General features: G+C 38.7%; 1 protein-coding gene across 5 annotated transcripts in view; it reads right to left on the reverse strand.

Moving 5' to 3' along the window:
- Positions 1-17,855, reverse strand: part of LOC121321990 (eukaryotic translation initiation factor 3 subunit A-like) — a 50,792-nt gene that overhangs the window by 20,661 nt on the left and 12,276 nt on the right. For all 5 annotated transcript variants that reach the window (XM_041261388.1, XM_041261385.1, XM_041261386.1 and 2 more), the window contains 8 exons: positions 17,564-17,727; positions 16,889-17,088; positions 16,051-16,259; positions 14,893-15,064; positions 12,508-12,612; positions 9,108-9,206; positions 8,277-8,393; positions 7,442-7,627 (listed from right to left, as the gene is read on the reverse strand). In XM_041261388.1, the coding sequence (XP_041117322.1) occupies positions 7,442-7,627; positions 8,277-8,393; positions 9,108-9,206; positions 12,508-12,612; positions 14,893-15,064; positions 16,051-16,259; positions 16,889-17,088; positions 17,564-17,727 (1,252 nt within the window). The remainder of the gene's footprint in view (positions 1-7,441; positions 7,628-8,276; positions 8,394-9,107; positions 9,207-12,507; positions 12,613-14,892; positions 15,065-16,050; positions 16,260-16,888; positions 17,089-17,563; positions 17,728-17,855) is intronic.

Genomic DNA, 17,855 nt, shown 5'->3' on the forward strand with positions numbered 1-17,855 from the left:
TTCTGGTCGCTCTTCTTTGCACTCTTTCTAGAGCAGCAATATCTTTTTTATAGCGAGGTGACCAGAACTGAACACAATATTCAAGATGAGGTCTTACTAGTGCATTGTACAGTTTTAACATTACTTCCCTTGATTTAAATTCAACACTTTTCACAATGTATCCGAGCATCTTGTTAGCCTTTTTTATAGCTTCCCCACATTATTGTCTAGATGAAGACATTTCTGAGTCAACAAAAACTCCTAGGTCTTTTTCATAGATTCCTTCTCCAATTTCAATATCTCCCATATGATATTTATAATGTACATTTTTATTTCCTGCGTGCAGTACCTTACACTTTTCTCTATTAAATGTCATTTGCCATGTGTCTGCCCAGTTCTGAATCTTGTCTAGATCATTTTGAATGACCTTTGCTGCTGCAACAGTGTTTGCCACTCCTCCTACTTTTGTGTCGTCTGCAAATTTAAAAAGTTTGCTTACTATACCAGAATCTAAATCATTAATGTAAATTAGGAATAGCAGAGGACCTAATACTGATCCCTGTGGTACACCGCTGGTTACCACACTCCATTCTGAGGTTTTTCCTCTAATCAGTACTTTCTGTTTTCTACATGTTAACCACTCCCTAATCCATGTACATGTGTTTCCTTGAATCCCAACTGCGTTCAGTTTGAGAATTAATCTTTTGTGCGGGACTTTGTCAAAAGCTTTCTGGAAATCTAAATAAACCATGTCATATGCTTTGCAATTATCCATTATCGATGTTGCATCCTCAAAAAAATCAAGCAAGTTAGTTAGGCACGATCTCCCTTTCTTAAAACCATGTTGACTGTCTCCCAGGACCCTGTTACCATATAGGTAATTTTCCATTTTGGATCTTATTATAGTTTCCATAAGTTTGCATATAATAGAAGTCAGGCTTACTGGTCTGTAGTTACCTGGTTCAGTTTTGTTTCCCTTTTTGTGGATCGGTATTACGTTTGCAATTTTCCAGTCTGTCGGTACCACCCCTGTGTCAAGAGACTGCTGCATGATCTTGGTTAGCGGTTTGTAAATTACTTCTTTCATTTCTTTGAGTACTACTGGGAGGATCTCATCCGGCCCAGGGGATTTGTTTATTTTAAGAGCTCCTAGTCCCTTTAACACTTCTGCCTCAGTTATGCTAAAGTTATTTAAGCATACCCTAACCATGCTCCCTTCACGAACTTTTAAGGAGAATATCAGTCAATATTCAACAAGAATGATGCTTAGAGAGAAATGTAATTCAGAGCTAATTAATAATTTTATTTTAAAAATATATATATATATATATATATAAGATATATATATATATATATATATATATATATTATTACACACATTACACACACACATACATACACACAGTACTGTTCAAAAGTTTTAGGCACGTGTGAAAAAAATGCTGTAAAGTAAGAATGCTTTCAAAAATAGACATATTAATAGATTATATTTATCAATTAACAAAATGCAAAGTGAGTGAACAGAAGACAAATCTACATCAAATCCATATTTGGTGTGACCACCCTTTGCCTTCAAAACAGCATCAATTCTTCTTGGTACACTTGCATAGTTTTTGAAGGAACTTGGCAGGTAGGTTGGCCCAAACATCTTGGAGAACTAACCACAGTTCTTCTGTGGATTTAGGCAGCCTCAGTTGCTTCTCTCTCTTCATGTAATCCCAGACAGACTCAATGATGTTGAGATCAGGGCTCTGTGGGGGCCATACCATCACTTGCAGGACTCCTTGTTCTTCTTTACACTGAAGATAGTTATTAATGACTTTCGCTTTATGTTTGAGGTCATTGTCATGCTGCAGAATAAATTTGGGACCAATCAGATGCCTCCCTGATGGTATTGCATGATGGATAAGTACCTGCCTGTACTTCTCAGCATTGAGGAGACCATTAATTCTGACCAAATCCCCAACTTCATTTGCAGAAATGCAGCCCCAAACTTGCAAAGAACCTCCACCATGCTTCACTGTTGCCTGCAGACAGTCATTCGTGTACTGCTGTCCAGCCCTTCAGCTACAGCCAAATATTTCAAATTTTGACTCCTCGGTCCAGAGCACCTGCTGCCATTTTCTGCACCCCAGTTCCTGTGTTTGTGCATAGTTGAGTCGCTTGGCTTTGTTTCCACGTCTGGGGTATGGCTTTTTGGCCGCAAGTCTTCCATGAAGGCCACTTCTGACCAGACTTCTCAGGATAGCAGATGGGTGTACCAGGGTCCCACTGTTTTCTGCCAATTCTGAGCTGATGGCATTGCTGTACATTTTCCGATTGTGAAGGGAAATAAGCATGATGTGTCTTTCATCTGCTGCAGCAAGTTTCCTTGGCTGACCACTGCGTCTACAGTCCTCAACGTTGCCCGTTTCTTTGTGCTTCTTCAAAAGAGCTGGGACAGCACATCTGGAAACACGTTTGCCTTGAAATTTTTTTTGTTTCTGTTTCAGTTAATGATCGTGTTTCAACCTACATATTGAATTGATGATCATTAGCACCTGTTTGGTACAACTGTTTAATCATACACCTGAGTATATGCCTACAAAATCCCTGACTTTGTGCAAGTGTACCTAGAAGAATTGATGCTGTTTTGAAGGCAAAGGTGGTCACACACTTTGCATTTAGTTAATTGATAAATATAATCTATTAACATGTCTATTTTTGAAAGCATTCTTACTTTACAGCATTTTTTCACATCTGCCTAAAACTTTTGCACAGTACTGTGTGTGTGTATGTGTATATATATATATATATATATATATATATATATATATCATATATATATATATATATATTATAAATATATTAAAATAATGTTTGACATGGATTATGATATCGCAATCCAATAATGGATAGGACCAAGGGATTTTCTCTTACTGTTGGTCCTGGCTTACCCTTCTCGGGGGAGACTGACGGTAGTGTCTCTTTATATTTTTCGAGCCGGGATAGTTCGGGACGACAGGGGAAGTTCATCGCCATTTTCTTTCGAAAACAGAGGTCAGCTGGGGACACGACCTCAAAGGGTAATGGTTGTCATTCTCTTTCAGGGAACCAGGGTTATGGTAATAACCTAATGTTTCCTTTCAATGGAACCCTAACCCTACGGAATGGAAAATTACCTATATGGTAACAGGGTACTGGGAGACAGTCAACATGGTTTTAGGAAAGGGAGATTGTGTCTAACTAACTTGCTTGATTTTTTTGAGGATGCAACATCGATAATGGATAATTGCAAAGCATATGACATGGTTTATTTAGATTTCCAGAAAGCTTTTGACAAAGTCCCGCACAAAAGATTAATTCTCAAACTGAACGCAGTTGGGATTCAAGGAAACACATGTACATGGATTAGGGAGTGGTTAACATGTAGAAAACAGAAAGTACTTATTAGAGGAAAAACCTCAGAATGGAGTGTGGTAACCAGCGGTGTACCACAGGGATCAGTATTAGGTCCTCTGCTATTCCTAATCTACATTAACGATTTAGATTCTGGTATAGTAAGCAAACTTGTTAAATTTGCAGACAACACAAAAGTAGGAGGAGTGGCATACACTGTTGCAGCAGCAAAGGTCATTCAAAATGATCTAGACAAGATTCAGAACTGGGCAGACACATGGCAAATGACATTTAATAGAGAAAAGTGTAAGGTACTGCACGCAGGAAATAAAAATGTACATTATAAATATCATATGGGAGATACTGAAATTGGAGAAGGAATCTATGAAAAAAGACCTAGGAGTTTTTGTTGACTCAGAAATGTCTTCATCTAGACAATGTGGGGAAGCTATAAAAAACGCTAACAAGATGCTCGGATACATTGTAAAAAGTGTTGAATTTAAATCAAGGGAAGTAATGTTAAAACTGTACAATGCATTAGTAAGACCTCATCTTGAATATTGTGTGCAGTTCTGGTCACCTCGCTATAAAAAAGATATTGCTGCTCTAGAAAGAGTGCAAAGAAGAGCGACCAGAATTATTCTGGGCTTAAAAGGCATGTCATATGCAGACAGGCTAAAAGAACTGAATCTGTTCAGTCTTGAACAAAGAAGACTGCGTGGCGACCTAATTCAAGCATTCAAAATTCTAAAAGGTATTGACAGTGTCGACCCAAGGGACTTTTTCAGCCTGAAAAAAGAAACAAGGACCAGGGGTCACAAATGGAGATTAGACAAAGGGGCATTCAGAACGGAAAATAGGAGGCACTTTTTTTACACAGAGAATTGTGAGGGTCTGGAATCAACTCCCCAGTAATGTTGTTGAAGCTGACACCCTGGGATCCTTCAAGAAGCTGCTTGATGAGATTTTGGGATCAATAAGCTACTAACAACCAAACAAGCAAGATGGGCCGAATGGCCTCCTCTCGTTTGTAAACTTTATGTTCTTATATACATTTCTGAATTGAAAATTGTCTCAATCTTGGATTCCTCAAAATAGCCACCCTTTGCCTTAATAACAGCCTCACAACACCAGGCACTCGGTTAACAAGTTTCAGCAGGAAATCACCCGACATGTCTTCCCAGCTCTTCTGCAGCTATTCCCAGAGATGTAGGGCACTTGTAGGTAGCTTTGCTTGGACCCTTCTGTCCAGTTCGTCCCATACAAGTTCTATTGGATTGAGGTCTGGAGACTAGGCAGGCCAGGTCATTAGATTGAGCTGTCCTTCACTTTCCTTTTAAGCCAGATAGTTCTTGCACAACTTTCAGGTGTGTTTCAGGTCATTATCTTGCTGAAGAATGAAGGACTGCCCAACTAGCCATAATTTTGATGGAACGGCATGCCTCTGAAGTATGCTATGATACCATGCTGGTTGAGCTTGCCATGGACTTGGTAAAGATCACCAACTGTGTGTGTGTGTGTGTGTGTGTGTGTGTGTATGTATGTATGTATGTATGTATGTATATATATATATATATATACATATATACACACACACACACACATATACACATACTATTCAAAAGTTGTTTTCAAACTCATGTGGACGGAAAACAGGTTTTTACTTATACAAGCTGCTAACGTGTACTTACATAAGCTGATAATCATAAGTGAAATGTATTCAAAAATTTAATTTTTAAATGAAAATGTAAATCTTGTCAATTTCAATGAAATGGTCACCCAAAGCAAGGGGATTTCAGTCCAAAGCCCAAGTCAGTTAAAAGTCTGAAATGTGTATAACACGGTGGAACACAGGCCTAAGTATAAAAGTGTCTGTTAGATGTTCTCGGAGTTAACTAGCATGTTACCTAATTAACCTTTTGTCACCAATTATTGCTAACAGGTTAGGGTCCACAGTTTACTATAAATATAGGTAGCATAGGCACAAGTTTGTCATTCCTGAATGTAAGGGAGCAGAAAATGGCAAAATACACTCAGTTAAGCAAAGAAAAAGACAAAGACAGTCTGTAATTACTTTAAGAAATGAAGGTCAATCTTTAAGACAAATCGTAAGAACTTTGCAAGTGCCTGTAACTGCTGTGGCCAAGACCAAACGATTTGAAGAAACTGGCACTCATGAGGACCAGACAAGGTCAGGCAGGCCAAGGGTGACCTCAGAATCAGAGAACAAGTTCATTCGAGTCAAGTCTGCGAAACCGTCGATTAACTGCCCCTGAAATACAAGCTCAGCTAAATGCTACTAGAAGTACAGCTGTTTCAACATCAAATGTTTAGAGATTGCGTGAAGCTGGCCTACCTGGAAGAATTGCTGGAAAGAAACCATTGCTGAGAGTGCAGAATAAGAGGAAGAGACTTGCCTATGCCAAAAAACACAAACTGGACGTTTGAGGAGTAGAAGTCGGTCTTATGGACCAATGAGTCAAAATTTGAAATTTGGGTCCAACCGCAGAGTATTTGTAAGACGCAGAGAGGGCGAGCGCATGAGTTCTGCATGTGTGGTTCCCACTGTCAAGCATGGAGGAGGCAGTGTCATGGTCTGGGGTTGCTTTGCTGGAGACAGAGTTGGTGATCTTTACCAAGTCCATGGCAAGCTCAACCAGCATGGCTATCATAGCATACTTCAGAGGCATGCCATTCCATCAGGATTGGGGCTAGTTGGGCAGTCCTTCATTCTTCAGCAATGACCCGAAACACACCTCAAAGTTGTGCAAGATCTATCTGGCGAAGAAGGAAAGTGAAGGACAACTCAATCTAATGACCTGGCCTGCCCAGTCTCCAGACCTCAATCCCATAGAACTTGTGTAGTGCCCTACATCTCTGGGAATAGCTGCAGAAGAGCTGGTAAGACATGTCGGGTGATTTCCTGCTGAAACTTGTTAACCAAATGCCTTGTGTTTGTAAGGCTGTTATTAAGGCAAAGGGTGGTTATTCTGAGGAATCCAAGATTTAGAGACAATTAGCAATTTTCTTGAACATTGCTTTGATACTCCTTATGTTTTGTATATTGTAACATGTGTTTTCATTTTCAAGTGTTTATAGAAACGTATCTGACGTAAAACATTGTCAATTCTGAAAAAAAACTAGTTTCCAGCAAGTGTACTCAAACTTTTGACTGGTACTGGTGTATGTATATATATATATATATATATATATATATATATATATATATATATATATATATATCACACACACACATATATATATACACACACACACATTAGATAGATAGATAGATAGATAAGCACAAACCTGGTGTCCATGTTTTAGAATCTTCCTCCTTCGGTGCCACACAAGTCTTAACACTGTTTCAACTGCTTGTGCTGCTTGCCACTTTTGTCTAGATAGTAATGTCTATAAGGAGTTCGCCGATTCTTGCTGGCAATCTCTTTACAGCCGACTGGGCTGCAATGTGAATTAAATGACAGGGACAAACCTGTTCTCCATTTTTACAAAGGCAGCTACACCTTGACGTACACCCAGCATTACAGTTGCATTATCTGCTCCAAATGCAACGCAATTTGTCCATTATATTTCAAATGACACCCCAAAATACAAAAATGTGAACGTGGAAACTCACACCATCATTAACATAGAAGCACAAAAACAAAGCAGAAGCACCCATCTTGTTGCACTGATGAGAGTCTAATTAAAAACATCACCGTAGCAGAGCCTCAAAGCCCTGACTGCTACGGCCAAACAGTAGCAGTTGGCTGGCATCTCTGCAGTACAACAAGTAAAAACCAACATCAAAAATGCATTTTATGTTTCAGCCAGATAATGCTATGCATTAATGCTTGAAATGAAAATTTAGAGATAAGTGGTCCCTGAAACAAGGTTACATTTATCAGCCTCTTCCAGTTTCTTACTAGCACTGAGTCTTCAGAAAATAAATGCTGTAAGACAGGAAAATGATTGGCCCAGTTTAATTCAACTACTGTATGAAGGTTCCCAAATACTTTTTGCTTGTTTCCAAAAAAACAGCTATCCTGCTGTGTGTAGTTTGGTCCTGAAGACGTGTCCTTACCAGTATGGCCGCAGGTTTGATCACATCAATAGCCTTGGCCAGGGCAGAAGACATGGCGGTGAGCTGGTTCCTGATCTGTTCAGAGGGCATGTTCTGCAGGAAGGGGCCCACCGGGGAATCCTCTTTAGCAGAGTAGTTCAAGTCTGAGCCAAAGCTCAGTGTGTGGGAAGTATGATCAATACGCACCTGGAAAACACCATCAATACACCTTTACAAAATAAATCTTTCCATCTGCATTTTAGTGAAGACACACAAAAATGTTTACGGTTAACCTTTTCCAGTCCATTTATTCAGCGCTCATCAGGCCCGCCAGTTCCAATTTATTTTCACACGCACCGTTTATTCTGTTTAAATTTTTCTCTGCTTTTTCCAGAGAAAAAACAAATATAGACCTGTGCTTTATGTCTTTTTGATGATGCCGGACAGGGTCCAACATCAGACTGGAAAACAAAAATTGATATACGACCTCAAAGGGTTAATATGACTTATCTTAATAGGTTTTTATGCCACTAAAATTAAGCCATTATATCGCAGTCATATGTTTTTAAGCAATAGTCAATTCAAATTAAAAGGGTAGTTATCCTTCAAAGTATGCATAAACAAAATTTAAGCTTTTAATATTTTATTTGTTAAAATCTAGTAAAATAAAACTCTAACCATAGAACCCAATTTCCAATTAACATTCTAGTGGGTATGTGAAAATTACATGTTTAGCAAAGTAAAACACAAAAACCAGAACAAATAAAAAGAAAGAAACAACCTCCTACCAAATTACTGTTTAGCAATTTATAGAAGTTTTGGGGGGGGGGGGGGGTTGAATCTGTAAAGCGCTGACCTGCAGGTCACAGTGTCTGGCAGCATCGACGATCGAGCGCTCCAGCTGGAAGGCATCAACGAAGGGGACAAGGGAGGCCAGACGGCTGAACTCAATGCTCTGGTAGATCTGAGACACCTGAGAAGGCAGCCATGCATCCCATTACATGTAAAGCAATCCTGACCATGCACAATGTTTACAATTAACTCACTTAGTAGCAGACAGTGATTAAAAATAAATAAATAAATAAATAAATATCCAATACGATAACTTACATAAGCAGGTATGCCCACTAGTACAGCTATGGGCAAAGGTTTTGCATCATCTATAGAATGTACTAATGTTGCTTCATAAAGTCAAATGAAAGCTGCTGAATAATGCTACGTTCACATACTGAATAACATACCGCTTTGTAGTTTTCCCACATACTTGTGACATTTCGAAACCTAACAAAGTACTGTACTATTAGAGCTTGACTTTTGCAATATAATTTCATATAGTTTCTTTGATTAAATGACGTTAAATAAAATATCTAAATTATGTTAATAGTCTCAATCCTAAAATTCTAGGGGACGCAAAACTTTTGGCCATTGCTGTAGCTTAAAGAACAGTGTATTAGTTCAAACACTGTCTAAACGGGGATTGGCAGCCACAGCACTGTGCAACCACACTATTACTTTACCTTCACAATGAATCTAGCCCAACAAATGTTCTCCATGCTAGTGAGAGCTGAGACATGGCAATGAAATGTGCTTTGCAGAGACCATGCTGCTAATAAGAGGTTATTACACAAACATAAATCATTCTGAAAATACACAAACCATGCCAACAAAGGTTGAGTGAAGCCGTTACCTGTTGGAGCAGCCTTAGAATAGTGTTGCCCTGCAGATGGGGCACATAATGCTGGAGGTCAGAATCCTTCTCAGCCTGGTCTCTCACCCAGTTTAAAACCTGTTTCAAGAAAACGGCATTGGTGAAACCAAACACTGCATTCACATACAGATTAGTCAGAAGTTACAAGTGTAAAAAGTGCAAAAACAACCCACATATAAGCTTCTTAATGGAAGTGAATGTGTTGCAGCCAAATATCAAACCAACCATTAAAACAATCTTTTGTTAAATACCATACCAAGGCTGCAGAATCTTCGCACCCATGCGCACAATATGGGGCAAAAGATTTGGTTGGGAGCCGAAGATTATCACACATGGCAAAGTTTTCTACTTTTGCCGACATCCAATAGCCACCCCCCCACCATACACATAGCTAGGGTTCTACTTAAATCACGGTAAATTTACGTACTTCACGGGTAAGTTGCGGAATAAAATTAGGATTTCACAGACCTGTTTAAACATTAAATAAACCTAAGTAGACATTATTTCAGAACACTATAAAGCCTAAAAATAGTGGTACTTGCTTTCTTAGTACGAGTAGCAGTTGACTTGCTGTAAGGAATTTTGAAATATTTTTTGTATTAGAACTGATTATTCTTTTATCATAAGTTGTTTTCTGTTACAGATTGAACAAAGATGATGGGAGTGGTATTTTGGGTTTTTGAGTTTAGGTGATAGTCCTAACAATAGTCATATTGTTAGAATATTTGGAATGTATGGTATTTGCAATGGAGAGATATTGAGCACAGAGTTTAGGTGGGGTATTTCGGAATGCAGGGTCTGTCAATAAATTGCAGACTGACTCGAGGGAGAGCAAATATGACCATTTATGGGCATTTGTGAAGGGTTCTCTGTTCTGCTCTTCTTGATTGCATGGGGGGTGGGAGAATCTCAGAGAGAACAGATGTAAAGGAATGTCTGTGAGGCTTAGAAAGTTACCACGAGTACACAGGTATAGTGAGGAGGGGTCATAAATGATAAAATTAAAAGGGTATGTTTTGGAATCTACAAAACTTAAATAAATGCACAGGATTTGTAAGTATAATGGAGCCACACTACATTTATTATTATTATTATTATTATTATTATTATTATTATTATTATTATGCATAATTTGTAATTTTCAATATGCATTTTTACAGTATGTTAGAAAATACAACCATTTGACTCAAGGGGCACATAGAAATAACATTTTAACAATTTTTATTGCGTAGTAAAGAGCAACACCATGTCTCATCTGTGCTGTGCTGCTGTATACGATTCCTGATCTTAACGATGCAATACAAGTTGCAAGAAGTAATTGTTTCTTCCCGGAGGTCTTTATCATTTTCTCATTGATGTTCATTGATTTAGATTATTGCATGGGAGTGTTTAGCAAACTTTTTTTATATTTCCATGATTACAAGGAGTGATGTTACTCACCTAGAGTAAGTGTAGGTTTCTTAGCCTTTCAAGATAAGCTGCCTGCCTGCTCCAACAATCACTCACTCAGTTCCTTTGTTTGCCATATGTCAATCAAAGTAAAGATGAAAGGAACCGAGGTGTTTTCAGTCTGGCAGCCTGATTTAGAGAAGCAAAGGTGTCTGCAATCTCATTATTATTATTGTAGACATTTAGCAGACACCTTTATCCAATAATCAACACATGTTCACCTGTCAGCAGTGCTTGAATGAGTGTAACCACTTTATTTTGAAAAAAAAAATCTCCTCATTTTAAGTAACAAAAATAGTCAGGTACTGAAAATTCAGAGCTACAAAAATCTCAGTGGCAACACTCTCCTGCACAAACACAGCTATGTGAGAGCAATGTGCCTGACAGTTGTGGCATATGAACTAAGAGTATTTGTCATGCATACTCATCATAGATACATTTCGGGCACCCCAAAGCTCTCCAAAAAAGGCAACTTTTGAATGAAATATTGGACAAAAGGAAAAAAGGGGATTACAAAATCTAATTCATGATGCAATGTACAGCACGTGAGGTGCCAGAACGTAACCTCCCTTTTAGAACTTGCTCAAGAAACTGGTGTATGACTGGCCATAAAGATTTACACAACATTCATTTTTGCAGAGGTTTGTGCCTAGCTTTGTAAAAACTCATGTAGAATTTGATCCCTTTATTCAATCAGTTTCAAATTTTGTATCCAGTGTAGTAGACATGTTGGGGAAGATATGGCTCTTTTCATGTGCTACAAGGTGCAAAAAATGACGACAGAATAGAAACAAATGAAAAGCGTTTCTTGTTTTTTTAGGTTTTTTTTTTTTTTCTAGATATCTCCTTCCAGTGTGGTACGACTTATATCAAATCTTTTAGTCCTAATGGGGTTACCTTGAATTCAAGCCCTGAACCATGCCTGTGCTGTCTATACTTTGGAAGATAATGTGATTTAAGGCCACAGCCCTCCAGGCAGAAATTGCCTGTGGGAGGCTGGGGGGTTAACAGGTTAAACCAGTTTTGCTCGGGTGGGGAGTGGGGTATTTTAAACAGCGCATGTAAAACAAACAGCACATGTGAAAATAAATTGGACCCGACGTGCCTGACAGACGCAGAATAAATGGACCGCAAACTGTTAAATGGTTAAGCTAACTCTCCCAGCACACACACTCAAGTGCTGCAGTACCCTATTTATATATATATATATATATATATATATATATATATATATATATATATATATATATATATATATATATTTTACATTTTTTTGTAAGTTAAGTTACTAATGCTAAGATTTTTTTTTTTAAATAATGCACTTTCCCTAAATAGTAAAAATATATATGAAACAAAAATAAATAAATACATCACTCAAAACAAGAGGCATATTTTACATCCCCTCCCATTCTGCTACTAAACTATACTTATTTTCGATGGCATGTCAGATTTTGCCTTCTGCCTAAGACACAAACATGTTGACTTGGCTATCTAAAATTCAGTACAAAAACACTATGTATTACACTAATTTCAATATCCACTTAAATTAAAAACTTACAAATATACCATTTTACATGGCTTTGTTACCCAATGGATGCTACTACATATTGGCAGTATTCTCTTGATAAATTAAAACTTGCACATGTCAGAAGGGGATTGGCAGTGATGACAGCATGCTTTCACACCGCTAATTAACCCGATGTGCCAGATAAACAGAGAAATATCACTGCTCTCCACTGGCACAACGATCAGGATAATGGAACGTGCCCACCAGCGTCCTTGATGATTAGGAAAATCTTCATCCAAACCTCAATTGACAAGCCAATTATTTACAAACCTATTTTCACCGTATAAAGCAAATTAATAATAATTAAATAAAAGTGTGAACTCTCGCAAACATATTATGGATTTTAGTATTTTTTGTAATTACCTTGGTTACTCTATCACACAGCTTCAGTGGGTGAAATTCCACCTCCAGCCAATTATACAGCTCCTTCACATCTGGAACAACGTACTGCAGCAGATTGTATCTCACCTGTAATGTTAAAACAAAAAAAAAAACAACAACAAAAACTCTTCATGACAGGTAGCACTGTGTTCAAAGGTTCGTTCGCTAGCCAGGAACAGAAAGGTTCGTCAGGTGGCATTCACGTACATGCTTTTATTTAATAATTTCTAATAATTTTAATTTTGAAAACCGAGCACCGTCCATCCCCTCTCCAGCTCATGTCATCCAGAAGCAAACCTTTAATTTCTTCATTTGTGATCTCGACAGCAAAGCGTTGTATAGCGTAAGCTGTACCGAAAGAAACGTCTCAAAACCCCTTAATGCCCAGATGACCCAAAAAAAAAAAAAAAAAAAAAAGTGATTGCAAACTGTGCAAGCAACTGTTGATGTATCATGGAGGCACAACCAATCTCCAGGGACACTTGACAAGCGCAAGTTTATATTACTAATATTTTTTGTAGTAGTAAAATGAGACCGATAACCTGCTTAGTATAGTGACTTAAAGTGCTTTTTTGCCTAAGTCCGCTGCAGTTGGTGCTGCTGCAATGCAAGCTTACTAATATACACACACACACACACACACACACACAGTCAAAAGTTTGAGTACACTTGCTGGAAACTAGGTTTTTTTCATAATTGACAATGTTTTATATCGTATACGTTTCTATAAACACTTGAAAATGAAAACACATGTTACAATATACAAAACAAAACATAAGGAGTATCAAAGCAATGTTCAAGAAAATTGAAAATTGTCTCAATCTTGGATTCCTCAAAATAGCCACCCTTTGCCTTAATAACAGCCTCACAAACACGAGGCATTCGGTTAACAAGTTTCAGCAGGAAATCACCCAACATGTCTTCCCAGCTCTTCTGCAGCTATTCCCAGAGATGTAGGGCACTTGTGGGTAGCTTTGCTTTGACTCTTCTGTCCAGTTCGTCCTATACAAGTTCAAGGGGATTGAGGTCTGGAGACTGGGCAGGCCAGGTCATTAGATTGAGTTGTCCTTCACTTTCCTTTTAAGCCAGATAGTTCTTGCACAACTTTCAGGTGTGTTTCAGGTCATTATCTTGCTGAAGAATGAAGGACTGCCCAACTAGCCCTAATCCTGATGGAATGGCATGCCTCTGAAGTATGCTATGACAGCCATGCTGGTTGAGCTTGCCATGGACTTGGTAAAGATCACCAACTCTGTCTCCAGCAAAGCAACCCCAGACCATGACACTGCCTCCTCCATGCTTGACAGTGGGAATCACACATGCAGAACTCATGCGCTTACCCTTGACCTTCATTTCTTAAAGTAATTAGTCTTTTTTCTTTGCTTAACTGAGCGTATTTTGCCATTTTCTGCTCCCTTACATTCAGGAATGACAAACTTGTGCCTATGCTACCTATATTTATAGTAATCATGGACCCTCACCTGTTAACAATAATTGATGACAAAAGGTTAATTAGGTAACATACTAGTTAACTCAGAGAACATCTAACAAAAGACACCGTGTTATACACATTTCAGACTTATGTCAATTTGTGCCAACAAATAAAGCATAAGGGATCTCAAGTTCACAAAGTCGGCAGCAAGACCATAAAAGAAGACAAAAGATCAGTCAGAAAAGGAGCAAGTCCCAAACACATCTGCTTTTCAGCTGGCAGTGCAACTGCCTTAATGCTAGCCTGGCATACTACTGCAAACTAATTTTATACTTAAATAAAATTGGACATTGCATTTGCATAATATCAAGACAAGCAGAACCGTTTTTAATGTAATCTGTGTGAAAGCACTGACTAGAACTATCAGCAAGCCTGTCAAAAATCCAAACTAAAATTATACTTGCTTGACAATTGTTTGAAGGTGACTAGCAGGGCTGGCTACAAGAGAGCCACACTGCTAATTAACCCCCACTGTATCTGGCACATCAAAATATCACGTCTCCCAAAGGCACTGGGAGCTAGACAATCAAGTGTGTGCACTGTCTTTATATCAATTAATTGCTCTCTTATTAACATGGTGCACCTCACAGAAATGCTGATTAAAAAAATAATGATCTATATTGCACATAAAATAGATCTAGAATGGGGACACACATCACAATGCAATTTAACATATACCTGTATTGGAGTTAATTGCACTCCGTGGTTCATAATGCATTTTATTTTTTATTAAAACACAAAAAAATCAGAATAAAGTAAAAATTAGTAGTATTTAAGAATTAAGATAAGGTGAAAAGACACATCTCTGGTCTCCAATAAGCCTCAACAATGCTTGGTCATTTTTAATAGTAGCAATAGACTTTGTACATCCTTACCATGTCGTTAATCAGGCTTTGACGGGAGGGTGGGGACTGCAGACCCAAAAGTGTTGCCAATCGTCTGTGTTTCTCTACAATGATGCCGTCCATATCCAAAAGACGGGCAATGTCAGTACGTTCAGGGGTGATAGGAATGGACAAGGTTGCCAGCAGCACACGGGTAGACATCCTGTTGGGGGGTGAGGGAAGGGTGTGGGGTGGGGAACAGTATTATGTTAGGAACATATAAAGTCACAGGATGCAACATTGCCAGAAAAAGAAATAAAAAAAAAAGTAAAGCATGCAGAACAGCATCTACTGAAATGTGCCATGAATAGTCTAATCAAAATCAGATCAGGGGTATCTGGGTCAGCATCTGTGTCCATAATCTATAGATCCATCAGATCAAATGGCTTGTAATTTAACATGTAAAATAGATAGATTTGTATCATTCATATGGCCAATGGTTGGAACAATGTGGATGCAAAACAGTGAATTTAATGAACACTGGCAACATTTTTTTTTTATAGTAATCAGCTGTGTACCAGTGTGGTCCGTGTCATTGATATGGCCAGAGGTTAAACAATGTGCCAGATATTAAAACGTAGACCAAAAAAAAACAAAACAAACAAAAAAAAAAAAACATAAAACCTTCAATATGGCAGGTTAGCCATATCAGAAGTCCATGCAATTCAACATGCACCGTTTATATCGCCATGCAAATATAGATGCTACATCTAACTGGCATTGCAGCTGTGGCAGTTTTGGGGTAAGCCCGTAAAAGACCAAAGTGCAATGTTCATCTGATGTATTGTGGATCATGTGACTGGTTTCCAGATGAAGTTCCCAATGTATTGGCTTTATCAAAGACTAAAGTCACAGAATACAGAGGTGTGTACAGTATGAAGTCAATATCTTAAATTATTAGGTCTTTACCACCTGGAAACAAAACATGGTCACATGACCATGTCAGACCCTCTAACATTTTGTATCCATCCCGTAAGCCTTAATTTGGAAATACTAAAAGAAAAAACTTAAACTCAATAACATCTCCACATTGAGAAACATTGAACACTTCTAGTCAACGCTTTTGTCATTGAATTTCTTTAGTATTTCTAACAATTCAGCACTGCTGAGTGTTTGATAGTCATGCAAGAAGCCTTGTGATTTACAGACCTCTGCATCTCCTCCTGGGTGAGGTTCTTTCTCATTTCTCTGGAGAGGTGGTAGAGCCGGTGCAGGGTTGATGCATGGAAAAGAGCATTGCCAGACTTCCAGAAGACAGTAGACACTTTGTTGTAGTAGTTTGCCATTAACTGGGGTTTGGGAGGCTTCTTGGACAGGGCAAAGAGGCCATGGATATCCTCCACTGCCTTGAAGGCTTCCTGGAGTGCACAAAACAAAAGCCTTAAATACAATTAAACACAGATACACATTAACAGAAAATAAAGCATCCGTAACTAAATCACCCCCCTCAAAGTGACGTTAAAAAGGCAGACTTGCTACAGTGAACAAGCACACACTCAATTAGTGTAATCTGCCACACCTAGCATGGAGCTGTTTGGAAACATCTCAGCTACACAAGTGTGTAAGAAATGTTAAATTCATAAACACTCATCCCTTGCTAGCACACAATTTTCCCCAACTAATGGAATATTTAATTTTTGTTTGCAAATGTGCCTACTGGTTTTAGATGCTACTAAAGTCACAAGTCAAATTATTTCATGCATCTATAACATTCTGTGTAACAGATTATGTTCTGCAGTTACTTTACTTACTCAGGTCTCATTTGTGCCCTCTGCCTTGTCCTACTACTCACTGTTTGAAATGACTCCATTTAACTTTAACTCCCCTCCCCCTTGAGATTTAATTATTTATTTTTTTGTAACTTATGCCACCAAGTCCTAGTTCTGCCTTGTTTACCTTCAAGGCTAATGTAATTAATAGCTTTGTAGCAAGCTGCCCAGCATTAGAAACAGCAAACCTAACACAGAAGACATGAGGGCAACCTGACCTGCCACAGCTCCATGCTGATGGCACTGTCCAGCTGGACCAGCCTGGTCTCCAGGTGCATGGACTGGCTCTCAGGGTTGTTCAAGTTGATGGCTGTGCTCTGGTTGTGGTGGCGCTGGATCTGCCCCAGGTGCATCCTCAGGTTATCACACAGCTTGCGGAACTCCGCTTTACGTGTGTACTGCAGGCAGAACTTGAAGGCTGGAAAAACCCCAAACACACATACATATGAATTAGTGTCATTGATTGAAGTCACTGTGGTACATACATTAATACTCGGCCAATGGCTTCAAAACATTAATAAAAAAATTAAATAAACACACACTCGTACAAAGTAGACAAGCACTTCGACAAACTATTTCTCAATGTTCACAACCATGTCAGGCATTTATACATGTGGTGTGGATCTCCAAATAGTATCGCCTGGACAAACCAGTGTGGTAAAATGTGTAAGGAAGTAAAGAAAATTTCAGCTAATGCCTTTTGTAAATATTGTCTACTTTCACCTTATAAATGTATGAACGAGAGCAGGAGGTGGAACATAATTAAAAGGTCTAGAGTGTCAATTTAACTTATTTTTCATATGCAGTCCAAAAACCCCCAAAACAGTATTTCAGACTTGTGAACTGGTTAGCTGAGAGTACAAATACACTACACAAAGCCTAGAGCTTGTTACCTTGCTGAGCAATGTCATGATAGAGGCGCTCCACCTTGGAGTTATTCCTGAGCAGGTCCAAGCACTGTCTGTACGATTCCCACAGGAACTTGACCCAGGGAGTCAGCAGCAGGCGGTCTGTTCGGTCCTGGGTATCCTCCCCACTGACAGCACTCAGCAGCACACTGGAAACAGAAACGACAAGAGCAATGAACAGGGGACAACTGCCTTCTGCAGTTCAAACACCTCTTATATATTCTCTCGTAGACAGACAGCACGGAATACAGTGGTATTTATACTCTTTCACTGCTGC

This window comes from Polyodon spathula, chromosome 10 (assembly GCF_017654505.1).
Source record: "Polyodon spathula isolate WHYD16114869_AA chromosome 10, ASM1765450v1, whole genome shotgun sequence".
NCBI classification, from domain to species: domain Eukaryota; kingdom Metazoa; phylum Chordata; class Actinopteri; order Acipenseriformes; family Polyodontidae; genus Polyodon; species Polyodon spathula.